The 26271-nt window shown below is 47.1% G+C and overlaps 1 protein-coding gene across 1 annotated transcript in view; it reads left to right on the forward strand.

The window, feature by feature from the left end:
- Positions 1 to 25275, forward strand: part of LOC117506155 (disintegrin and metalloproteinase domain-containing protein 19-like) — a 54491-nt gene extending 29216 nt beyond the window's left edge. Inside the window, exons 10-16 of the mRNA XM_034165656.1 lie at positions 4061 to 4203; positions 4355 to 4532; positions 5137 to 5226; positions 6657 to 6852; positions 6930 to 7038; positions 12261 to 12456; positions 25153 to 25275. Of these exons, the coding sequence (XP_034021547.1) occupies positions 4061 to 4203; positions 4355 to 4532; positions 5137 to 5226; positions 6657 to 6852; positions 6930 to 7038; positions 12261 to 12456; positions 25153 to 25275 (1035 nt within the window). The remainder of the gene's footprint in view (positions 1 to 4060; positions 4204 to 4354; positions 4533 to 5136; positions 5227 to 6656; positions 6853 to 6929; positions 7039 to 12260; positions 12457 to 25152) is intronic.
- The last annotated feature ends 996 nt before the right edge of the window (positions 25276 to 26271 follow it).

Genomic DNA, 26271 nt, shown 5'->3' on the forward strand with positions numbered 1-26271 from the left:
GCCTCTGTAAGGTTTGTAGTAGAGCCTCTGTGAGGTTTGTAGTAGGGCCTGTAAGGTTTGTAGTAGAGCCTCTGTGAGGTTTGTAGTAGGGCCTGTAAGGTTTGTAGTAGAGCCTCTGTGAGGTTTGTAGTAGGGCGTATGTGAGGTTTGTAGTTGGGCCTCTGTGAGGTTCGTAGTAGGGCCTCTGTGAGGTTCGTAGTAGGGCCTATAAGGTTTGTAGTAGAGCCTCTGTGTGGTTTGTAGTAGAGCCTCTGTGAGGTGTGTAGTAGAGCCTCTGTGAGGTTTGTAGTAGGGCCTCTGTGAGGTTTGTAGTAGAGCCTCTGTGAGGTTTGTAGTAGGGCCTGTAAGGTTTGTAGTAGAGCCTCTGTGAGGTTTGTAGTAGGGCCTCTGTGAGGTTTGTAGTAGAGCCTCTGTGAGGTTTGTAGTAGGGCCTGTAAGGTTTGTAGTAGAGCCTCTGTGAGGTTTGTAGTAGGGCCTGTAAGGTTTGTAGTAGAGCCTCTGTGAGGTTTGTAGTAGGGCCTGTAAGGTTTGTAGTAGAGCCTCTGTGAGGTTTGTAGTAGGGCTTGTAAGGTTTGTAGTACAGCCTGTAAGGTTTGTAGTAGAGCCTCTGTGTGGTTTGTAGTAGGGCCTATGTGAGGTTTGTAGTACAGCCTGTAAGGTTTGTAGTAGAGCCTCTGTATGGTTTGTACTAGAGCCTCTGTGAGGTGTGTAGTAGAGCCTCTGTGAGGTTTGTAGTAGGGCCTCTGTGAGGTTTGTAGTAGAGCCTCTGTGAGGTTTGTAGTAGGGCCTGTAAGTTTTGTAGTAGAGCCTCTGTGAGGTTTGTAGTAGGGCCTGTAAGGTTTGTAGTAGAGCCTCTGTGAGGTTTGTAGTAGGGCCTGTAAGGTTTGTAGTAGAGCCTCTGTGAGGTTTGTAGTAGGGCCTGTAAGGTTTGTAGTAGAGCCTGTAAGGTTTGTAGTAGAGCCTCTGTGTGGTTTGTAGTAGGGCCTATGTGAGGTTTGTAGTAGGGCCTCTGTGAGGTTTGTAGTAGGGCGTATGTGAGGTTTGTAGTTGGGCCTCTGTGAGGTTCGTAGTAGGGCCTCTGTGAGGTTCGTAGTAGGGCCTATAAGGTTTGTAGTAGAGCCTCTGTGAGGTTTGTAGTAGGGCCTGTAAGGTTTGTAGTAGAGCCTCTGTGAGGTTTGTAGTAGGGCCTGTAAGGTTTGTAGTAGAGCCTCTGTGAGGTTTGTAGTAGGGCCCTGTAAGGTTTGTAGTAGAGCCTCTGTGGGTTTGTAGTAGGAGCCTCTGTGAGGTTTGTAGTACAGCCTGTAAGGTTTGTAGTAGAGCCTCTGTGAGGTTTGTAGTAGGGCCTGTAAGGTTTGTAGTAGAGCCTCTGTGAGGTTTGTAGTACAGCCTGTAAGGTTTGTAGTAGAGCCTCTGAGGTTTGTAGTAGAGCATCTGTGAGGTGTGTAGTAGAGCCTCTGTGAGGTTTGTAGTAGGGCCTCTGTGAGGTTTGTAGTAGAGCCTCTGTGAGGTTTGTAGTAGGGCCTCTGTGGTTTGTAGTAGGGCCTCTGTGAGGTTTGTAGTAGAGCCTCTGTGGTTTGTAGTAGAGCCTCTGTGAGGTGTGTAGTAGAGCCTCTGAGGTTTGTAGTAGAGCCTCTGTGAGGTGTGTAGTAGAGCCTCTGTGAGGTTTGTAGTAGAGCCTCTGTGAGGTTTGTAGTAGGGCCTCTGAGGTTTGTAGTAGAGCCTCTGTGAGGTGTGTAGTAGAGCCTCTGTGAGGTTTGTAGTAGGGCCTATGTGAGGTGTGTAGTAGAGCCTCTGTGAGGTTTGTAGTAGAGCCTCTGTGGTTTGTAGTAGAGCCTCTGTGAGGTTTGTAGTAGAGCCTCTGTGAGGTTTGTAGTAGAGCCTCTGTGAGGTTTGTAGTAGAGCCTCTGTGAGGTTTGTAGTAGGGCCTCTGTGGTTTGTAGTAGAGCCTCTGTGAGGTTTGTAGTAGAGCCTCTGTGAGGTTTGTAGTAGGGCCTATGTGAGGTTTGTAGTAGGGCCTCTGTGGTTTGTAGTAGAGCCTCTGTGAGGTTTGTAGTAGAGCCTCTGTGAGGTTTGTAGTAGGCCTATGTGAGGTGTGTAGTAGAGCCTCTGTGAGGTTTGTAGTAGAGCCTCTGTGAGGTTTGTAGTTGGGCCTCTGTGAGGTTCGTAGTAGGGCCTCTGTGAGGTTCGTAGTAGGGCCTATAAGGTTTGTAGTAGAGCCTCTGTGAGGTTCGTAGTAGGGCCTGTAAGGTTTGTAGTAGAGCCTCTGTGAGGTTTGTAGTAGGGCCTGTAAGGTTTGTAGTAGAGCCTCTGTGAGTTTTGTAGTAGGTCCTGTAAGGTTTGTAGTAGAGCCTCTGTGAGGTTTGTAGTAGGGCCTGTAAGGTTTGTAGTAGAGCCTCTGTGAGGTTTGTAGTAGGGCCTGTAAGGTTTGTAGTAGAGCCTCTGTGAGGTTTGTAGTACAGCCTGTAAGGTTTGTAGTAGAGCCTCTGTGTGGTTTGTAGTAGAGCCTCTGTGAGGTGTGTAGTAGAGCCTCTGTGAGGTTTGTAGTAGGGCCTCTGTGAGGTTTGTAGTAGAGCCTCTGTGAGGTTTGTAGTAGGGCCTGTAAGGTTTGTAGTAGAGCCTCTGTGAGGTTTGTAGTAGGGCCTGTAAGGTTTGTAGTAGAGCCTCTGTGAGGTTTGTAGTAGGGCCTGTAAGGTTTGTAGTAGAGCCTCTGTGAGGTTTGTAGTACAGCCTGTAAGGTTTGTAGTAGAGCCTCTGTGTGGTTTGTAGTAGGGCCTCTGTGAGGTTTGTAGTAGGGCCTATGTGAGGTTTGTAGTTGGGCCTCTGTGAGGTTCGTAGTAGGGCCTCTGTGAGGTTCGTAGTAGAGCCTCTGAGGTTTGTAGTAGGGCCTGTAAGGTTTGTAGTAGAGCCTCTGTGAGGTTCGTAGTAGAGTCTCTGTGTGGTTTGTAGTAGAGCCTCTGTGAGGTTTGTAGTAGGGCCTGTAAGGTTTGTAGTAGAGCCTCTGTGAGGTTTGTAGTAGAGCCTCTGAGGTTTGTAATAGAGCCTCTGTGAGGTTTGTAGTAGAGCCTCTGTGAGGTTTGTAGTAGAGCCTCTGTGAGGTTTGTAGTAGAGCCTCTGTGAGGTTTGTAGTAGGGCCTATGTGAGGTTTGTAGTAGGGCCTTTGTGAGGTTTGTAGTAGAGCCTCTGTGAGGTTTGTAGTAGGGCCTCTGTGAGGTTTGTAGTAGAGCCTCTGTGAGGTTTGTAGTAGGGCCTCTGAGGTTTGTAGTAGAGCCTCTGTGAAGTTTGTAGTAGGGCCTTTGTGAGGTTTGTAGTAGAGCCTCTGTGAGGTTTGTAGTAGGGCCTCTGAGGTTTGTAGTAGGGCCTCTGTGAGGTTTGTAGTAGGGCCTTTGTGAGGTTTGTAGTAGAGCCTCTGTGAGGTTTGTAGTAGGGCCTCTGAGGTTTGTAGTAGGGCCTCTGTGAGGTTTGTAGTAGGGCCTTTGTGAGGTTTGTAGTAGGGCCTTTGTGAGGTTTGTAGTAGGGCCTTTGTGAGGTTTGTAGTAGAGCCTCTGTGAGGTTTGTAGTAGGGCCTCTGAGGTTTGTAGTAGGGCCTCTGTGAGGTTTGTAGTAGGGCCTTTGTGAGGTTTGTAGTAGAGCCTCTGTGAGGTTTGTAGTAGGGCCTATGTGAGGTTTGTAGTAGGGCCTCTGTGAGGTTTGTAGTAGGGCCTCTGTGAGGTTTGTAGTAGGGCCTCTGTGAGGTTTGTAGTAGGGCCTCTGTGAGGTTTGTAGTAGGGCCTCTGTGAGGTTTGTAGGGCCTTAGTGCCTCCACTCCCTCCCAAACACCCACAAATGCACAAGTTGCAGGACTGCTGTGAGTCCCACTTTAGCATCATGCTCAGTGGCAGACAGGAAACACTGGACCGTGACCTCTGCATGAGCCTCAGGATGTGAGAACGCTGCTCAGACAGAGTGGGACGGGAACAAAGCATTTTTGGAAACAGGAGTTTAAAGGCGCAGAGAGTTAGTTCAGTCCGTCACAGCGTTGCACCTTGCGACGGTTGCCACAGTTCTCTCTCGTCTCTCGTAGGACCACTCCGAGTTGTCCGTCGGTGCTGCAGCCACCATGGCCCACGAGATCGGCCACAACTTTGGCATGAGCCACGACCACGACGGCTGCTGTGTGGAGGCCAGCGCTGAGCAAGGAGGCTGTGTGATGGCCGCCGCCACGGGGTGAGTGTAGGGCGCGCACGCCAACAGCTTGATTAGAAGTATTTGTGTGCTTCATGCAGCAAAAGGGCAACGACTGTTGCATTGTTCCCGCTTTATTTGTGACTCCGTACATTCTTTATTTGGTTATTCATGTTCCCAACGTCTCCCCTAGGCACCCGTTCCCGCGGGTTTTCAGCCACTGCAGCAAGCGAGACCTGGACAGCTACTTCCAGAAAGGAGGGGGCATGTGTCTGTACAACATGCCCAACATGAACGACCTGGTGGGCGGCAAGAGGTGCGGCAACGGCTTTGTGGAGGACGGAGAGGAGTGCGACTGCGGGGAACCCGAGGCGAGTCGCGCAGCTCTGATTTGAAGGGGTCACATGATGCACTGGTATTTGATAGTTTGAGCAGAAAGCCCCGCCCACAGCATTACACTTGATGATGAGCTCCGCAACACTGTGGACCAGTTTGATGTTTGGTGCCTTTCAGTTCTGATGTTGGCCACCAGGGGGCAACGTTCTTCTGCAAGTTCTCAAGCACAGCAACGGTTTTTTATTTGGACAGAGTAGCTCTTCCTGTGACGGTAATAAGACCGCTTACGTCTGGCTGCACTGGAAGTAGCATCAAAATATCTCTTTATTTCCACTTAAACAACATTTAGTTTTAATCTCTTTATGACATCATAAAGGTCTGATGGGGGAGCATCACAAAGTGCTGGTGGAGTTGGTGTTTGAATTTTCATTTCAGAAACATTAATTGACAAAAGTGAAAGAAATTGTTGAGTTTCTTATCTTTTAAAAGTGACCAAACTTAATTTGAAACTTCCCAATACAGACGCTAGCAAACGACTGAGCAGCGGGCTAACGTGAGACGAGCGTGAAAACCGATGAGTTTGTCTTTGTTTAATGGAGGAAGCAAACATTATTGTTAATGTTTTCTTTGTTTTTGCAGGAATGCACCAGTGACTGCTGCCACGCAAACAACTGCACCCTGAGGGGCGATGCACAGTGCGCGCATGGTGTGTGCTGCGACGGCTGCAAAGTATGACACCATCACCATTTGCACCATCACAATTTATCTGAGATATTTGGGTATTTTCTTTGATACGCTGCTGTGGATACATTTATATCCGTTATCAATGAATGAAAGAAAACTACAATGGAGTGAATGTGAAAGTAATAAAAAGATAAAGAATTATAAATAATCATAATAATAAGTATAAAATAATTAAAAAGTTATGTAAATGTAAGTAAATAACAACACCAATAATAACTTTACTGATTCAGCTTTTCTTCCAGATGTCCCTTTTCATCTTTTCATCATGTGACAGGTTTTCTTTTGATCTCTTCTAAATTCTCCCTGATGAAATCACAAAGTCATAGAGCCGCCAGAGCACGTCAGGCTCCACACGCTTTGTTTTCTGATGTCTCTGCTGTGTGTTACATTACTCAAATAACACTTTAGAAGAACATCCTGGGCCCGGTGACCACTAAATCCTGGGCCCGGTGACCACTAAATCCTGGGCCCGGTGACCACTAAATCCTGGGCCCGGTGACCACTAAATCCTGGGCCCGGTGACCACTAAATCCTGGGCCCGGTGACCACTAAATCCTGGGCCCGGTGACCACTAAATCCTGGGCCCGGTGACCACTAAATCCTGGGCCCGGTGACCACTAAATCCTGGGCCCGGTGACCACTAAATCCTGGGCCCGGTGACCACTAAATCCTGGGCCTGCCGCCCAGTAAATCCTAGGCCTGGTGCCCAGTAACTCTTCAGCTCAGTGCTGAGTAAATCCTACATTAGATGCTCACAGTAATAATTGTTGTTGTTGCTGTGTGGAGTTTAGTTGTTTTGTTTCTGAGTCGCACTCGATGGGTGTGAACACGTTAAATTTGTGCAGTGACTCAGAATGATTGACGGGTGTCTGTTGTGTGCATCCTGTCAGTCATCGGGCGGATGAAAGGACGCAGCACATCTCTGCTCTGTTTCCTGTCACTCATCCTGTCGTCTTCACATCACAACGTTTTTTCTTTAGTTTTTTTTTTCATTTCCGTCTTCAAATAAATCCTGACCTGTGACACGGAGGAGCCGTGCAGCGTTCACTCGCTGAGCGCTCCTCACGCCGCTTCATCTGTTCTCAAAACATCTCCATGAAATCACTTCTTCACACTTTGACTTCAGTTTGTTTAAACTCACCAACAGACGTGGGCAGAGCTTAAATCAGGCCCTCATTAAAGAAGAAGCGATTGCTGAACGTACGCGTCGGATCACGTTTCCATCGTCCCCTCCCTCCAGCTGTTTGCGTGTTTGTGAGTAATTCTGTAAACAAACAGAAACAAGTTGGTGAACATCCAAACTTTTGAGGATCAAAGTGACGCTGCGACCTTTGACATGATGGCAGAGCTTGTTAACGTTTAATTTCTGTCTGGTCTCCATGGAAACAGCAGATGGTGTTCTTGTCCTCTGTCAGTTGAAGCAGGCCGGCACCATGTGTCGGGGGCCGGCAGGGTCGTGTGACCTTCCAGAGTACTGCACGGGGGCGTCGCCATACTGTCCTCCCAACGTCTACCTGCTGGACGGCTCCACGTGTCAGTACGGGCGCGCGTACTGCTACAACGGCATGTGCCTGACGCACGAGCAGCAGTGCCTGCAGCTGTGGGGCTACGGTACGCACGCACGGTCATGCGGCGTAAGATCATGCTGACGTGCTTGAATGCGGTCCTGATCATGTGGTGCGTTCCAGGAGCTCGGCCAGCCCACGACGCCTGCTTCGAAGACGTCAACGCAGCAGGAAATGCATTTGGGAATTGTGGGAAAGACGAACACGGCACCTACAAGAAGTGCGAGAAAAGGTGAGCAGCGCAAGATGGGAAAAAGTCAAAGGTAAGACCGCCTCTCTAACCGCTGGCTGCAGAGGCGGTAGAACTGGGCCGACCCGTGTTCGCCATTGCTATCTCATGCAGCCTAATGAGTGTGTTAGCTATGCTAATGAGGGTGTGGATTCTGGCAGCCCAGATCCATTAGTGAGTCCCGTGGGAGCCGTTAGCGGAGTGTGGCCACACGCTGCTGTCCACTAGTCATTCTGGAAGCTTCTCTGTTTCCCTGGCGACAGTCTGTGTGTCTCTGGAGATATGTCGAGTTTACTTTAAACCGGTTAACACCTTGAGACAGAAATTAGTTCACCCTAAGGACAGGATCCCTAGTTACAAACAGAGCAATGTAGTGTATTCTATCAGACGTCAGGAAAACTGTAAGGAACACTACATAGGTGAGACTAAGCAGCCGTTACACAAACGGCTATACCAGCACCGCAGAGAGGACGCTAGTGGACCTCAGTCTGCAGTTCATCTCCACCTTAAAGACACTAACCACACGTTTGAGGACAAGGAAGTTAAAATCTTAGCCAGAGAGAAGAAATGGTTTGAGAGAGGTGTCAAGGAGGCATTCTATGTGAAACAGTTGAAATCCAGCCTTAACCGGGGAGGGGGTCTGAGACACGCTTTGTCCCCTGTTTACAATGGGGTACTCAGGTCAAAGGAGTTTCAGTCTTTTGTTCATGGTAATGAGTCATTCATGTCATCAGCAGAGTCGTCAGGAGAGGCGTCAGTCCTTCATTAGCAGGGACAGCTGCCCTGTCATTAGGAGGGCGCTAACTACAGCACAGTAGGTGCTAATTAAAGCAATTGTTTAGCCACTAGCCTATAGCAGTCTGCCTCTTGGTAGGAGGGGTCTGGTTAGGTTTAAAACTCCAGCTTTTGTGGCTTTTGTTTGTTCTTCTCGACAAGAGTCAGACAGAAGTCAGACTACCAGAGCAAGAATTTTAGCTGAGGAAGCTTCTGCGATTTGAAGCAAAACGTCCTCGCATCAAGCAAGTCCAGTCGAAGATTCAAGCTTCTCTACTATGGAAACCACCTGGACAACTGAGAGCCTACACAGAAACTTTTCAAATTGCCTTTTTTTTTAACAAATGAAAAAAAAATGACATATTTACAAATACAGATTTATTTGTAAAAACAACACACGTTACAGTAATTTGTGTGTTCATTTTTACATATATACTGACCAACCACTGATGACAGGAAACTAATTTCCCATAATGCCTTTGGCAGGTGTGCCTGTAAACGCTAAATCCTTCAAAATTAGTGCTTTAAAACTAACACATATAGCTGATATTTTCACTTTGCAAAATGACAGAAGTGACATCAATGTCAATAACTTGTCCGGAATTAGTTTGTTTAAAATTTTAACCATGAGTCAAAACTGCCTTGCTGTGCATGACTCCTGTGATACATCTCTATGGCTGTGAAAATAAATGATCTTTATTCATTTTTTTGCTGTCCTTCCTTTCTCTCTGGTCACCAGGTCTCTCTTGCTGAGAGACAGCTGATCTTAGACAGAAGCGCTGGCTCCTTGTTATTTGTGATTGCCTTTGAAGTTACTCAGTAGTATCAGTAGCTGCCAGTGTACTGGAATCAACTAAAAGTTATCGGTTTAGCTTTTAGCGGTAACTTTTGCTAAATGTTTTAGGGGTTTATCAGTTTAGCTTTATAAAAGTTAACTCTCCAGTTTGCAGACTAACGGTTATTGAAGCTAACTTTTTGGTTAGCTGTGCCCACCATTGGTGATCAGTAGTGTTCATTGTTAAATTTAGTGTTTTTTACATCAGGCAGCCTGGGCAGCTATTTCTGTAAGAGGTCCTCTGGGTTTTTGAGCCGCGAGTGCACTCATAATTCTCTTATTTTTTCCTGCTAAACCCTAAAGAGCATATGTCTGTGAGGAATACTTACCTTTTAATGTTAAACTGACCTGTTATGGTTTTCTAAAACAGTTGATAGATGTATTTTATAACTTAAAAACAGGAGTGATGCTAATGCGTTAGCATGTCTATGGAATTTTCAGTGTTAAAGTTAGCATTAGAGTCAAATGTGTTACTAATTGTAATATTTATTTATTTATATTAATGCATTGCAGTCATAACATAATAAAAAGTAAAAGAACAACAGACAATATAAAGTTTGTTCAAAAAGGAGTGAGAAGTCTAAACTTAATGAATAATAATATAAACTTAATGAATAATATTTCAGTATTATTTCAATATTTTTTTCTTTATTATTATTTTAACTTGGATGTGTGTTTTATGTACAAATTCTGCAGTTGTAATTGTAATTATAATTGCATGGTTTTAATTAGAATTTTAACTTTTGGTGTTTGCTTTTTATGTACTATTTGTACAAACTTTTCCTCCGCGCACTCTCGTTTCCTCATCAAAAACCTGCTTATTTAGGGTCTGCTCCTTTCTCTGCCCCTGAGCAAGGCAGCGTCTCTACATCTGGAGTTGGTCCCCAGGTGGCTGTGGCTGCACACTGCCCCTAGTGGTTGGATTGTGTCTAACTGTAATCAGGACGGACATGTCATTGACAGTGAAGACTCTTCTTCCCTGTTTTGTTGGTGAGGACAGGTTGACTCACCTTGACTTTGCCGACGATGCTGTGGTCTTTGAGGAATCCATGCAGACTCCGACTGCAGCTCTGGAGAAGCTGAGTGAGGAATCAGTGTCTGGGTTTGAGACAGTCCTGGATCCAGACTAAGATTCAGGCCTTGAACAGCTTCTTGGGCTCAGTCATCAGAGGTGTATCTGTATGTGGTGACTGGACGTTTTTGGTACTAAGTGTCTTTGAAGGATCCTTGGACACCCCTGGAATGACTTTGTATCAAACAAGCGCTTACTTACAGAGACTTGGATGAGAAGCGTCACTGGCACTGTGAGGGAGCGTCAAACCGCTACGACACTTTGGCCATGTGGGCTGTTTGTCTGGACTTGATCCTACTGTGTTGATGTCTGAGTGTTGAGGACCCCAGGAGTTGTTGAAGGCCAAGGGGACCTCTATGTGTCTCCTGGCTGCAGCAGGAAGATGGTTATTTTAGAGTTGTGGGAATGGACTGGTTGTTTGCCTGGGTGGTTGCTATCCAGGACTTGAGGCAGTCTTGTTGCTGTTCGGTCTCATTGCTGTTCGGTCTCATTGCTGTTCTGTCTTGTTGCTGTTTGGTCTCGTTGCTGTTCTGTCTGGTTGCTGTTTTGTCTGGTTGCTGTTCTGTCTGGTTGCTGTTTTGTCTTGTTGCTGTTCTGTCTGGTTGCTGTTTTGTCTCGTTGCTGTTCGGTCTCATTGCTGTTCTGTCTCATTGCTGTTTTGTCTGGTTGCTGTTTTGTCTCGTTGCTGTTTTGTCTCATTGCTGTTCTGTCTGGTTGCTGTTTTGTCTCATTGCTGTTTTGTCTCGTTGCTGTTTTGTCTCATTGCTGTTCTGTCTGGTTGCTGTTTTGTCTGGTTGCTGTTCTGTGTGGTTGCTGTTTGGTCTCGTTGCTGTTTTGTCTCATTGCTGTTCTGTCTAGTTGCTGTTCTGTCTCGTTGCTGTTCTGTCTGGTTGCTGTTTTGTCTGGTTGCTGTTCTGTCTGGTTGCTGTTTGGTCTCGTTGCTGTTTTGTCTCGTTGCTGTTTTGTCTCATTGCTGTTCTGTCTAGTTGCTGTTCTGTCTCGTTGCTGTTCTGTCTGGTTGCTGTTTTGTCTCGTTGCTGTTCTGTGTGGTTGCTGTTCTGTCTCGTTGCTGTTCTGTCTATTTGCTGTTCTGTCTGGTTGCTGTTCTGTCTGGTTGCTGTTCTGTGTGGTTGCTGTTCTGTCTCGTTGCTGTTCTGTCTGGTTGCTGTTTTGTCTCATTGCTGTTTTGTCTAGTTGCTGTTCTGTCTCGTTGCTGTTCTGTCTGGTTGCTGTTTTGTCTCATTGCTGTTTTGTCTAGTTGCTGTTCTGTCTCGTTGCTGTTCTGTCTGGTTGCTGTTTTGTCTCATTGCTGTTCTGTCTCATTGCTGTTCTGTCTGGTTGCTGTTTTGTCTCGTTGCTGTTCTGTGTGGTTGCTGTTTTGTCTCGTTGCTGTTTTGTCTCGTTGCTGTTCTGTCTCGTTGCTGTTCTGTGTGGTTGCTGTTCTGTCTCGTTGCTGTTCTGTGTGGTTGCTGTTCTGTCTATTTGCTGTTCTGTGTGGTTGCTGTTCTGTCTATTTGCTGTTCTGTCTGGTTGCTGTTCTGTCTGGTTGCTGTTCTGTCTCGTTGCTGTTCTGTGTGGTTGCTGTTCTGTGTGGTTGCTGTTCTGTCTGGTTGCTGTTCTGTCTCGTTGCTGTTCTGTGTGGTTGCTGTTCTGTGTGGTTGCTGTTCTGTCTCGTTGCTGTTCTGTGTGGTTGCTGTTCTGTCTCGTTGCTGTTCTGTGTGGTTGCTGTTCTGTCTCGTTGCTGTTCTGTGTGGTTGCTGTTCTGTGTGGTTGCTGTTCTGTCTCGTTGCTGTTCTGTGTGGTTGCTGTTCTGTCTCGTTGCTGTTCTGTCTATTTGCTGTTCTGGCTCGTTGCTGTTCTGTCTCGTTGCTGTTCTGTGTGGTTGCTGTTCTGTCTCGTTGCTGTTCTGTGTGGTTGCTGTTCTGTGTGGTTGCTGTTCTGTCTCGTTGCTGTTCTGTGTGGTTGCTGTTCTGTGTGGTTGCTGTTCTGTGTGGTTGCTGTTCTGTCTATTTGCTGTTCTGTCTATTTGCTGTTCTGTCTCGTTGCTGTTCTGTCTCGTTGCTGTTCTGTGTGGTTGCTGTTCTGTCTGGTTGCTGTTCTGTCTATTTGCTGTTCTGTGTGGTTGCTGTTCTGTCTCGTTGCTGTTCTGTCTAGTTGCTGTTCTGTCTGGTTGCTGTTCTGTCTGGTTGCTGTTCTGTCTCGTTGCTGTTCTGTCTCGTTGCTGTTCTGTCTCGTTGCTGTTCTGTCTATTTGCTGTTCTGTCTGGTTGCTGTTCTGTCTCGTTGCTGTTCTGTCTCGTTGCTGTTCTGTCTATTTGCTGTTCTGTCTGGTTGCTGTTCTGTCTCGTTGCTGTTCTGTCTGGTTGCTGTTCTGTCTGGTTGCTGTTCTGTCTCGTTGCTGTTCTGTCTATTTGCTGTTCTGTCACGTTGCTGTTCTGTCACGTTGCTGTTCTGTCTCGTTGCTGTTCTGTGTGGTTGCTGTTCTGTCTGGTTGCTGTTGTATCTATTTGCTGTTCGGTCTCATTGCTGTAATGTCTGTGCCCAGTGATGCCAAATGTGGTAAGATCCAGTGCCAAAGTGCCGCCAAAAAGCCCAAAGGCACCAACGCCGTCGCCATTGACACCATCATCAAGACCGGAGACAAGTGCCGCGGCACCTACGTGTACAGCACGCAGGACGGCCAGGACGACCTACCCGACCCCGGCCTGGTCACCACTGGAACCAAATGTGGAGAGGGGAAGGTAGGTCCCAATGGGTCCACGTGGGTCTGAGTTCCAACTGAATCTACAGTCTCACAGAAAAATACTCAACCTGCTGTGTTAAGAAAAAAAAAAAGAAAGAAAACACCATCTTCAAAATACACACAACTTAAAAATACAGATCATGCAGGAAGTACTCACAGCACTGCACTTTGTCCACATTTTTTATGTTACAGGCTTATTCCAAAACTGATGAAATTCATTTTTTCCTCAAAATTCTACACACAATACCCCATAATGACAACATGAAAAAAGTTTGAGATTTTATCTTCATAATACGCACCTGTATCTTCATAATACACGCCTGTATCTTCGTAATATGCACCTATATTGAACATTGTCCTGTTCCGGAGCACAGCGGTGTTTTGCTGTATCTGTTAATTTTGGCTCTCTGTTGGGACTGTTTACACAGAGACTGCTACCTGCTGCTTTGGACTTTGAACTAATAGTCTTTTTCAAGACTTTTTTACTTTTTTACCTTTTTATTTTTTTTTTTTTTTTTTTTACTTTTTTACTTGACTCTACTGGTGGTCGGCTCTCACTGCGGTATTGTATCACTTCTTGTTCCGGAGCACAGCGGTGTTTTTCTGTATCTGTTAGCTGTTTGATCTGCGCAGTTAGATTGATCTAGTTATCTAGATTACGATTTGTTTCCCAGTGTAATCTTTACGTGCCTTAACTAAAGCACTCCTTCTGCTGAATCACCTCTAAATTATTTACACATTATTCGCTTTGCGTGTTTTTAGGAATCCGCTAGCTTAGCGTAGCTACTAGCTCTTAGCCGATTTAGCATGGCGGCTTCTCCTGTCTCTCCCGCACTTTTCTGCTCTGGGTGTGAAATGTTTAGTTATTCCTCGGCCTCCTTTAGCAGTAATGGTACTTGTAATAAGTGTAGCTTATTCGTAGCTTTGGAGGCCAGGCTGGGCGAATTGGAGACTCGGCTCCGCACCGTGGAAAATTCTACAGCTAGCAAGGCCCCTGTAGTCGGTGCGGACCAAGGTAGCTTAGCCGCCGTTAGTTCCCCCCTGGCAGATCCCGAGCAGCCGGGAAAGCAGGCCGACTGGGTGACTGTGAGGAGGAAGCGTAGCCCTAAACAGAAGCCCCGTGTACACCGCCAACCCGTTCACATCTTTAACCGTTTTTCCCCACTCGACGATACACCCGCCGAGGATCAAACTCTGGTTATTGGCGACTCTGTTTTGAGAAATGTGAAGTTAGCGACACCAGCAACCATAGTCAATTGTCTTCCGGGGGCCAGAGCAGGCGACATTGAAGGAAATTTGAAACTGCTGGCTAAGGCTAAGCGTAAATTTGGTAAGATTGTAATTCACGTCGGCAGTAATGACACCCGGTTACGCCAATCGGAGGTCACTAAAATTAACATTGAATCGGTGTGTAACTTTGCAAAAACAATGTCGGACTCTGTAGTTTTCTCTGGGCCCCTCCCCAATCAGACCGGGAGTGACATGTTTAGCCGCATGTTCTCCTTGAATTGCTGGCTGTCTGAGTGGTGTCCAAAAAATGAGGTGGGCTTCATAGATAATTGGCAAAGCTTCTGGGGAAAACCTGGTCTTGTTAGGAGAGACGGCAGCCATCCCACTTTGGATGGAGCAGCTCTCATTTCTAGAAATCTGGCCAATTTTCTTAAATCCTCCAAACCGTGACTATCCAGGGTTGGGACCAGGAAGCAGAGTTGTAGTCTTACACACCTCTCTGCAGCTTCTCTCCCCCTGCCATCCCCTCATTACCCCATCCCCGTAGAGACGGTGCCTGCTCCCAGACTACCAATAACCAGCAAAAATCTATTTAAGCATAAAAATTCAAAAAGAAAAAATAATATAGCACCTTCAACTGCACCACAGACTAAAACAGTTAAATGTGGTCTATTAAACATTAGGTCTCTCTCTTCTAAGTCCCTGTTGGTAAATGATATAATAATTGATCAACATATTGATTTATTCTGCCTAACAGAAACCTGGTTACAGCAGGATGAATATGTTAGTTTAAATGAGTCAACACCCCCGAGTCACACTAACTGTCAGAATGCTCGTAGCACGGGCCGGGGTGGAGGATTAGCAGCAATCTTCCATTCCAGCTTATTAATTAATCCAAAACCCAGACAGAGCTTTAATTCATTTGAAAGCTTGTCTCTTAGTCTTGTCCATCCAAATTGGAAGTCCCAAAAACCAGTTTTATTTGTTATTATCTATCGTCCACCTGGTCGTTACTGTGAGTTTCTCTGTGAATTTTCAGACCTTTTGTCTGACTTAGTGCTTAGCTCAGATAAGATAATTATAGTGGGCGATTTTAACATCCACACAGATGCTGAGAATGACAGCCTCAACACTGCATTTAATCTATTATTAGACTCTATTGGCTTTGCTCAAAAAGTAAATGAGTCCACCCACCACTTTAATCATATCTTAGATCTTGTTCTGACTTATGGTATGGAAATAGAAGACTTAACAGTATTCCCTGATAACTCCCTTCTGTCTGATCATTTCTTAATAACATTTACATTTACTCTGATGGACTACCCAGCAGTGGGGAATAAGTTTCATTACACTAGAAGTCTTTCAGAAAGCGCTGTAACTAGGTTTAAGGATATGATTCCTTCTTTATGTTCTCTAATGCCATATACCAACACAGTGCAGAGTAGCTACCTAAACTCTGTAAGGGAGATAGAGTATCTCGTCAATAGTTTTACATCCTCATTGAAGACAACTTTGGATGCTGTAGCTCCTCTGAAAAAGAGAGCTTTAAATCAGAAGTGTCTGACTCCGTGGTATAACTCACAAACTCGTAGCTTAAAGCAGATAACCCGTAAGTTGGAGAGGAAATGGCGTCTCACTAATTTAGAAGATCTTCACTTAGCCTGGAAAAAGAGTCTGTTGCTCTATAAAAAAGCCCTTCGTAAAGCTAGGACATCTTTCTACTCATCACTAATTGAAGAAAATAAGAACAACCCCAGGTTTCTTTTCAGCACTGTAGCCAGGCTGACAAAGAGTCAGAGCTCTATTGAGCTGAGTATTCCATTAACTTTAACTAGTAATGACTTCATGACTTTCTTTGCTAACAAAATTTTAACTATTAGAGAAAAAATTACTCATAACCATCCCAAAGACGTATCGTTATCTTTGGCTGCTTTCAGTGATGCCGGTATTTGGTTAGACTCTTTCTCTCCGATTGTTCTGTCTGAGTTATTCTCATTAGTTACTTCATCCAAACCATCAACATGTTTATTAGACCCCATTCCTACCAGGCTGCTCAAGGAAGCCCTACCATTATTTAATGCTTCGATCTTAAATATGATCAATCTATCTTTGTTAGTTGGCTATGTACCACAGGCTTTTAAGGTGGCAGTAATTAAACCATTACTTAAAAAGCCATCACTTGACCCAGCTATCTTAGCTAATTATAGGCCAATCTCCAACCTTCCTTTTCTCTCAAAAATTCTTGAAAGGGTAGTTGTAAAACAGCTAACTGATCATCTGCAGAGGAATGGTCTATTTGAAGAGTTTCAGTCAGGTTTTAGAATTCATCATAGTACAGAAACAGCATTAGTGAAGGTTACAAATGATCTTCTTATGGCCTCGGACAGTGGACTCATCTCTGTGCTTGTTCTGTTAGATCTCAGTGCTGCTTTTGATACTGTTGACCATAAAATTTTATTACAGAGATTAGAGCATGCCATAGGTATTAAAGGCACTGCGCTGCGGTGGTTTGAATCATATTTGTCTAATAGATTACAATTTGTTCATGTAAATGGGGAATCTTCTTCACAGACTAAAGTTAATTATGGAGTTCCACAAGGTTCTGTGCTAGGACCAATTTTATTCACTTTATACATGCTTCCCTTAGGCAGTATTATTAGACGGTATTGCTTAAATTTTCATTGTTACGCAGATGATACCCAGCTTTATCTATCCATGAAGCCAGAGGACACACACCAATTAGCTAAACTGCAGGATTGTCTTACAGACATAAAGACATGGATGACCTCTAATTTCCTGCTTTTAAACTCAGATAAAACTGAAGTTATTGTACTTGGCCCCACAAATCTTAGAAACATGGTGTCTAACCAGCTCCTTACTCTGGATGGCATTACCCTGACCTCTAGTAATACTGTGAGAAATCTTGGAGTCATTTTTGATCAGGATATGTCATTCAAAGTGCATATTAAACAAATATGTAGGACTGCTTTTTTGCATTTACGCAATATCTCTAAAATCAGAAAGGTCTTGTCTCAGAGTGATGCTGAAAAACTAATTCATGCATTTATTTCCTCTAGGCTGGACTATTGTAATTCATTATTATCAGGTTGTCCTAAAAGTTCCCTAAAAAGCCTTCAGTTAATTCAAAATGCTGCAGCTAGAGTACTGACGGGGACTAGAAGGAGAGAGCATATCTCACCCATATTGGCCTCTCTTCATTGGCTTCCTGTTAATTCTAGAATAGAATTTAAAATTCTTCTTCTTACTTATAAGGTTTTGAATAATCAGGTCCCATCTTATCTTAGGGACCTCGTAGTACCATATTACCCCAATAGAGCGCTTCGCTCTCAGACTGCAGGCTTACTTGTAGTTCCTAGGGTTTGTAAGAGTAGAATGGGAGGCAGAGCCTTCAGCTTTCAGGCTCCTCTCCTGTGGAACCAGCTCCCAATTCAGATCAGGGAGACAGACACCCTCTCTACTTTTAAGATTAGGCTTAAAACTTTCCTTTTTGCTAAAGCTTATAGTTAGGGCTGGATCAGGTGACCCTGAACCATCCCTTAGTTATGCTGCTATAGACGTAGACTGCTGGGGGGTTCCCATGATGCACTGTTTCTTTTTCTTTTTGCTCTGTATGCACCACTCTGCATTTAATCATTAGTGATCGATCTCTGCTCCCCTCCACAGCATGTCTTTTTCCTGGTTCTCTCCCTCAGCCCCAACCAGTCCCAGCAGAAGACTGCCCCTCCCTGAGCCTGGTTCTGCTGGAGGTTTCTTCCTGTTAAAAGGGAGTTTTTCCTTCCCACTGTAGCCAAGTGCTTGCTCACAGGGGGTCGTTTTGACCGTTGGGGTTTTACATAATTATTGTATGGCCTTGCCTTACAATATAAAGCGCCTTGGGGCAACTGTTTGTTGTGATTTGGCGCTATATAAAAAAAATTGATTGATTGATTGATTGACCTATATATTTGTAATACGCACCTGTATCTCGTAATATGCATCTGTATCTTCGTAATACGCACCTGTATCTTTGTAATATGCACCTATATATTTGTAATATGTGCCTGTATCTTCGTAATACGCGCCTGTATCTCGTAATATGCATCTGTATCTTCAAGATACGCGCCTGTATCTTTGTAATATGTGCCTGTATCTCGCAATATGCACCTGTATCTTCAAGATATGCACCTGTATCTTTGTAATATGTGCCTGTATCTTCGTAATACGCGCCTGTATCTTTGTAATATGTGCCTGTATCTTCGTAATATGTGCCTGTATCTTCAAGATACATGGCTGTATCTTCAAGATACGCGCCTGTATCTTTGTAATATGCACCTATATATTTGTAATATGTGCCTGTATCTTCGTAATACGCGCCTGTATCTCGTAATATGCATCTGTATCTTCAAGATACGCGCCTGTATCAATGTAATATGTGCCTGTATCTCGCAATATGCACCTGTATCTTCAAGATATGCACCTGTATCTTTGTAATATGTGCCTGTATCTTCGTAATACGCGCCTGTATCTTTGTAATATGTGCCTGTATCTTCGTAATATGTGCCTGTATCTTCAAGATACATGGCTGTATCTTCAAGATACGCGCCTGTATCTTTGTAATATGTGCCTGTATCTTTGTAATATGTGTTAGTATTTTCGTAATACGCACCTGTATCTTCAAGATACATGGCTGTATCTTCAAGATACCTGCCTGTATCTTTGTAATATGTGTTAGTATTTTCATAATACGTGCCTGTATCTTTGTAAAATGTGCCTGTATCGTCGTAATATGTGTTTGTATCTTTGTAATACGCGCCTGTATCTTCAAGATACGCACCTGTATCTTCAAGATACGTGTTGTGTGGGCCACTGAAGAGGAGGTACTGCTGGCCCACCACCACCAGATGGCGCCCTGCTTGAAGTGCGGGCTTCAAGCACGAGAGGGCGTCGGAGCACTCATCATCAGCACCAGCTGTCACTCATCCACAGTTCATCACCACCACCATAAAGGCCGGACTACAACTCCACCTCCCCGCCGAAAAATCAGCCACTAGAGAGGTAATTTCTCTGCTGACTTAAAACTGAATAATAGTCTGAACTCTTTTGCAGCCGTTTTCCTGTGGTGTTGCCTTATCTGTGGGATTGGCGTTTGGTGTGACCAGCAACGGCTTCGCTTCACACTCCAACCAGATAAGTGGTTAGACAGGAGCTGCACAAGTGTGTGATTGGAGGTGGAGGTGCTCCCTCCCAAAAGAACACAGACTGTGGGATTACTGAGTGTGCAAACTCACACTCATCAATACTGTTTCTGTTCTCTGCCAGCAGTACCAGGTCTGACAGCTGGAGACGGTGGCCACCTGGGGATCCAGGACTTGGCGGCTCCGGTGTTCTTCAGATCCATTGGCGGTGAAGGCCGTGTGGGATCCGGCTCGGTTCGGGACGGATGTCTCCTATCCTCAAGCCTGCCCACACGTCACGCTACATATAATTGTCTGTGGTACCAAAACTGTGTTTGTCTGTATTCCGTTGTGCACTTCACAACATTAAATTGTTACTGTTTGGCTTATCCATTGTCCGTTCATTTAACGCCCCCTGTTGTGGGTCCGTGATCCTACACCTTCACAACAGGATTTCTCGGCCAGCGTCATGGATCCCGAGGGGCGTCAACCATCGCTTGAACAGCCAATGGAAGAGCGAGGTGCACAGGCGTCAGCAGGAGGCGTGTTAGGTGAGCTGCAGCAAATCTTAACCGCTTTCACTGCTCGGCTGGACTTAGTCACCGAGCAGAATGTGATTCTCAATCAGAGGATGGAGGCTCTCACCGCCAAGGTGGAAGTGCAGGCTCAGGGCGCTGCTGCAGCACCTCCCCCTGCTGACCGGAGGCCTGAAACAGACATTCCGCTGGTCGTTCAACGAACCCCCCCACTGTCCCCTGAAGCATACATAAGCCTTCCGGAGGTTGTGTCGAGACGTGCGCGGACTTCTTAATGCAGTGCTCGCTCGTCTTTTCACAGCGTCCTGTCATGTACGCGTCAGACGCTAGCCGGGTGGCTTACGTAATAAATCTGCTTCGAGGAGAGGCACGCGCCTGGGCTACGGCGCTCTGGGAGCAGAATTCACGGCTCCTAATGACGTATACTGGGTTTGTGAGGGAGTTCAAGCAGGTTTTTGATCACCCCCATAGAGGCGAATCTGCTTCGAACTTGCTGCTGTCAATCAGACAGGGGCGTCGGAGTGCAGCGGAGTACGCAGTCGACTTCCACATCGTGGCAGCGAGGTCCGGCTGGAACAACGTTGCGCTCCACACCGCCTTCGTAAACGGACTGTCTCCGGTCCTGAAGGAGCATCTACTGGCTAAGGATGAACCGCGGGATTTCGATGGGCTTGTTGATCTGGTTATACAATTAGATAACCGATTAGAGGAACACCGCCGGGAGCAGGGCGGGGGGCGTGGCCGGGCACAAGCCGTCCCTCTTCCTTCCGGGTCCGAAAGGGTGCTGTCTTCCCCACGCTCCACAGCCCGTGACTCTCGTGTGGCAACAGCTCCCCCTGCTGACGAAGCTATGGACATGAGCAGGGCTAAAGTCAATACGAAGCTCAGACAACGGAGACTGGTCCGCGGGGAGTGTTTTTTCTGTGGCTCGAGTGAGCATCTACAGAGAGACTGCCCCAAACGGTTAAACGACAACGCCCGCCCTTAGAAACTGGGCTAAGGGTGGGCCATAATACGCACGCGGGGAAACCCCGTAAATCCGCACGCATCCCAGTTACAATCCTGAGTGGGGATCTGACCCTTCACGCCCCAGCACTGGTAGACACGGGGTCGGAAGGGAATCTGCTGGACAGCAGATGGGCAAAGGAAGTCGGGCTCCCTCTAGTGGCTCTACCTTCACCTTTGAAGGTACGGGCACTAGATGGCACCCTTCTTCCATTAATCACACACCAGACACCACCAGTGACATTGGTGGTGTCTGGTAATCACAGGGAGGAGATTGTGTTTTATGTCACACCTTCTACCTCCCGTGTGATTTTGGGTTATCCTTGGATGATAAAACACAATCCCCGGATTGATTGGCAGTCTGGGGTTGTGGCTCAGTGGAGCGAAACCTGCCACCGGGAATGTCTCGGATCCGTGGTTCCGCCTGGTGTGACAACTAGTGAGGAGGTTAAAGTCCCCCCCAATCTGACGGCGGTGCCAAGTGAGTACCACGATCTTGCTGACGTTTTCAGCAAAGATCTGGCGCTCACCCTTCGCCCGCACCGTCCATACGATTGTGCCATTGATTTGATCCCGGGCGCTGAGTACCCGTCCAGCAGGCTGTACAACCTCTCACGTCCTGAGCGAGAATCAATGGAGACCTACATCCGGGACTCATTAGCTGCCGGGCTGATCCGGAATTCCACCTCTCCGATGGGTGCTGGTTTCTTTTTTGTGGGCAAGAAAGACGGCGGACTCCGTCCATGCATTGATTACAGGGGGCTGAACGAAATCACGGTTCACAACCGATACCCTCTGCCCCTGTTAGATTCAGTGTTCACGCCCCTGCATGGAGCCCAAATATTCACAAAACTGGATCTTAGGAATGCGTACCACCTGGTTCTGATCCGGAAGGGAGACGAATGGAAGACGGCATTTAACACCCCGTTAGATCACTTTGAGTACCTGGTCATGCCGTTCAGCCTCACTAACGCCCCCGCGACGTTCCAAGCTTTGGTAAACGATGTCTTGCGGGACTTCCTGCATCGGTTTGTCTTCGTATATCTGGACGATATACTCATCTTTTCCCCGGATCCTGAGACTCATGTTACGCATGTACGTCAGGTCCTGCAGCGGTTGTTGGAGAACCGGCTGTTTGTGAAGGGCGAGAAGTGCGAGTTCCACCGTACTTCTTTGTCCTTCCTGGGGTTCATAATCTCCTCCAACTCCGTCGCCCCTGATCCGGCCAAGGTAGCAGCGGTGAGAGATTTGCCCCAACCAACAAACCGTAGGAAACTACAACAGTTCCTCGGTTTTGCTCATTTTTACCGGAGGTTCATCAAGGGCTATAGTCAGGTGGTTAGTCCCCTGACAGCCCTGACCTCCACAAAAGTCCCCTTCACCTGGTCGGATCAGTGCGAAGCCGCGTTTAGGGAGTTGAAACGCCGGTTCTCGACTGCACCAGTTCTGGTGCAGCCCGATCCAAGTCGCCAGTTTATAGTCGAAGTGGACGCCTCTGACTCAGGGATAGGAGCCGTGCTGTCCCAGAGCAGGGAGTCCGACAAGGTTCTCCACCCATGTGCCTATTTTTCCCGCAGGTTGACCCCGGCTAAAAGGAATTATGACGTCGGCAATCGGGAACTTATTGCGGTGAAGGAGGTTCTGGAGGAGTGGAGACACCTGTTGGAGGGAGCTTCGGTAACGTTCACGGTTTTCACTGACCATCGGAACCGGGAGTACATTTGGACCGCCAAGCGTCTGAATCCCAGGCAAGCCCGCTGGTCACTGTTCTTCGAGCGTTTTGACTTTCGGATCACATACCGCCCCGGGACGAAGAACCAACGATCTGACGCCCTGTCCCGGGTGCACGAAGAGGTGGTCAGGACCGAGCTGTCAGACCCAACCGAAACCATCATCCCCAAGTCCACTGTCGTGGCCACCCTCACCTGGGACGTGGAGAAGACCGTCCGGGAGGCCCTGACACAGAACCCGGACCCAGGGACCGACCCAAAGAACAGACTATACGTCCCACCAGAAGCAAGAGCTGCCGTCCTGGACTTCTGTCACAGTTCCAAGCTCTCCTGCTACCCAGGGGTGCGAAGAACCGTGGCAGTTGTCCGGCAGCGCTTCTGGTGGGCGTCTCTGGAAGCCGACGTCCGGGAGTACGTCCAGGCCTGCACCACCTGCGCCAGGGGCAAAGCAGACCATCAAAAGACCCAGGGCCTCCTCCAGCCTTTGCCCGTGTCTCATCGCCCCTGGTCTCAATTCGGCCTGGACTTTGTCACGGGCCTCCCGCCGTCCCAGGGCAAGACTACCATCCTCACAATAGTGGACCGGTTCTCCAAGGCGGCCCACTTCGTGGCCCTCCCGAAGCTCACGACGGCCCAGGAGACTGCAGACCTCCTGGTCCACCATGTCGTGCGTCTGCATGGGATTCCATCAGACATTGTCTCGGATCGCAGCCCTCAGTTCTCCTCCCAGGTCTGGAGGAGCTTCTGCAGGGAACTGGGGGCCACCGTAAGTTTCTCGTCCGGGTACCATCCCCAGACGAATGGGCAGGCAGAGCGGATGAATCAGGAACTGGAGCAGGCCCTCCGCTGCGTGGCCTCCGTGCACTCGACGGCCTGGATTGACCATCTGGCCTGGATTGAGTACCCCTGTACCGGCGCCGCCTCCTGCCCGGATCATAGATGGAGAGCCTGCCTTGACCGTGCGCAGGCTCCTGGACGTCCGTCGAAAGGGCCGGGGGTTTCAGTATCTGGTGGACTGGGAGGGTTATGGACCCGAAGAGCGCTCCTGGGTGAAGAGGAGCTTCATCCTGGACCCGGGCCTCCTGGCCGACTTCTACACCCGTCACCCGGACAAGCCTCCTGTTGTGTGGGCCGCTGAAGAGGAGGTACTGCTGGTCCACCACCACCAGATTGCGCCCTGCTTGAAGTGCGGGCTTCAAGCACGAGAGGGCATCGGAGCAACCGGGAGTGACAGCTGTCACTCATCATCAGCACCAGCTGTCACTCATCCACAGTTCATCACCACCACCATAAAGGCCGGACTACAACTCCACCTCCCCGCCGAGAAATCAGCCACTAGAGAGGTAATTTCTCTGCTGACTTAAAACTGAATAATAGTCTGAACTCTTTTGCAGCCGTTTTCCTGTGGTGTTGCCTTATCTTTGGGATTGGCGTTTGGTGTGACCAGCGACGGCTTCGCTTCACACTCCAACCAGATAAGTGGTTAGACAGGAGCTGCACAAGTGTGTGATTGGAGGTGGAGGTGCGCCCTCCCAAAAGAACACAGACTGTGGGATTACTGAGTGCACGCTTGTATACACGCTTGTATCTTTGTAATATGTGCCTGTATCTTCGTAATACGTGGGCTGTCAATAAAGTAACGGTCCTTTTTATTTTTTTCAAAAACTATATGGATTTCATTCATATGTTTTTACGTCAGACATGCTTGAACCCTCATGCGCATGCGTGAGTTTTTCCACGCCTGTCGGTGATGTCATTCGCCTGTGAGCACGCCTTGTGGGAGGAGTCGTCCAGCCCCTCGTCGGAATTCCTTTGTCTGAGAAGTTGCTGAGAGACTGGCGCTTTGTTTGATCAAAATTTTTTCTAAACCTGTGAGACACATCGAAGTGGACATGGTTCGAAAAATTAAGCTGGTTTTCAGTGAAAATTTTAACGGCTGATGAGAGATTTTGAGGTGATTCTGTCGCTTTAAGGACTTCCCACGGTGCGAGACGTCGCTCAGCGCTCTCAGCCGCTGTCGTCAGCCTGTTCAAGCTGAAAACCTCCACATTTCAGGTTCTATTGATCCAGGACGTCGTGAGAGAACAGAGAAGTTTCAGAAGAAGTCGGTTTCAGCATTTTATCCGGATATTCCACTGTTAAAGGAGATTTTTTTAATGAAAGACGTGCGGACGGGTCCGCGCATCGGGACGCAGCCGCCGCGACGCTCCGCCACAGGAAAAACACCTCTGTTGAAAGCCTTAAGGACAAGTTGGAACATGTCCTGCCTGTTAAACAATTTCTCATATACTCACTCCACTGAAAGCCATCAAAAGCCGCCTGGATTTTACAAATGGTTATCAACACGGAGGTGTTTTTCCTGTGCCGCCGCACCGCGCCGGCTGCGTCCCGATGCGCGGACCCGTCCGCACGTCTTTCATTAAAAAAAAATCTCCTTTAACAGTGGAATATCCGGATAAAATGCTGAAACCGACTTCTTCTGAAACTTCTCTGTTCTCTCATGACATCCTGGATCAATAGAGCCTGAAATGTGGAGGTTTTCAGCTTGAACAGGCTGACGACGGCGGCTGAGAGCGCTGAGCGACGTCTCGCACCGTGGGAAGTCCTTAAAGTGACAGTATCACCTCAAAATCTCTCATCAGCCGTTAAAATTTTCACCGAAAACCAGCTTAATTTTTCGAACCATGTCCACTTCGATGTGTCTCACAGGTTTAAAAAAATTTGATCAAACAAAACGCCAGTCTCTCAGCAACTTCTCAGACAAAGGAATTCCGACGAGGGGCTGGACGACTCCTCCCACAAGGAGTGCTCACAGGCGAATGACGTCACCGACAGGCGTGGAAAAACTCACGCATGCGCACGAGGGTTCAAGCATGTCTGACGTAAAAACATATGAATGAAATCCATATAGTTTTTGAAAAAAATAAAAAGGACCGTTACTTTATTGACAGCCCTCGTATGTGCCTGTATCTTCGTAATATGTGCCTGTATCTTTGTAATATGTGCCTGTATCTTCAAGATACGTGCTTGTATCTTTGTAATATGTGCCCGTATCTTCGTAATACGGGCCTGTATCTTCATGATGCGCCCCTGTATCTTCATGATATGCCTGTATCTTCATGATATGCCTGTATCTTCGTAATACGCACCTGTATCTTCATGATACTCATCTGTATCTTCATGATATGCCTGTATCTTCGTAATACGCACCTGTATCTTCATGATACTCATCTGTATCTTCATGATATGCCTGTATCTTCGTAATACGCACCTGTATTTTCACGATACTCGTCTGTATCTTCACGATACACGCCTGTATTTTCACGATACGCGCCTGTATCTTCACGATAGGCGCCTGTATCTTCACGATACGCGCCTGTATCTTCACGATACGCGCCTGTATCTTCACGATAGGCGCCTGTATCTTCACGATACGCGCCTGTATCTTCACGATACGCGCCTGTATCTTCACGATACGCGCCTGTATCTTCACGATACTAGTCTGTATCTTCACGATACACGCCTGTATTTTCACGATACGCGCCTGTATCTTCACGATACGTGCCTGTATCTTCATGATATGCCTGTATCTTCATGATACGCGCCTGTATCTTCACGATACGTGCCTGTATCTTCATGATATGCCTGTATCTTCATGATACGCGCCTGTATCTTCATGATACTAGTCTGTATCTTCACGATACACACCTGTATTTTCACGATACGTGCCTGTATCTTCACGATACTTGTCTGTATCTTCACAATACGCGCCTGTATCTTCACGATACACGCCTGTATCTTCACGATACTCGTCTGTATCTTCACGATACGCATCGGTATCTTCACAATACTGGTCTGTATCTTCACGATACGCGCCTGTATCTTTGTAATATGTGCCTGTATCTTCGTAATGCGTGCCTGTGTCTTCAAGATATGTAGTTACATTTTTCCCGCACAAGCTCAGATTAAACAAAGATAACGCAAACTTACTTTGCAGCACTACATAGTATCTTCATGACTTCCTGTCTCCTATTTTCACAATAATAAGTGTGTGTGTGTATCAACACGCAGCAGAGAATATCTGTCTGCCACTCCTCAGTCGTAACCCCCCATCTCACACCCACAGAAACCCATATAA

The sequence above is a fragment of the Thalassophryne amazonica genome, unplaced genomic scaffold (assembly GCF_902500255.1).
Source record: "Thalassophryne amazonica unplaced genomic scaffold, fThaAma1.1, whole genome shotgun sequence".
Classification (NCBI taxonomy): Eukaryota; Metazoa; Chordata; class Actinopteri; order Batrachoidiformes; family Batrachoididae; genus Thalassophryne; species Thalassophryne amazonica.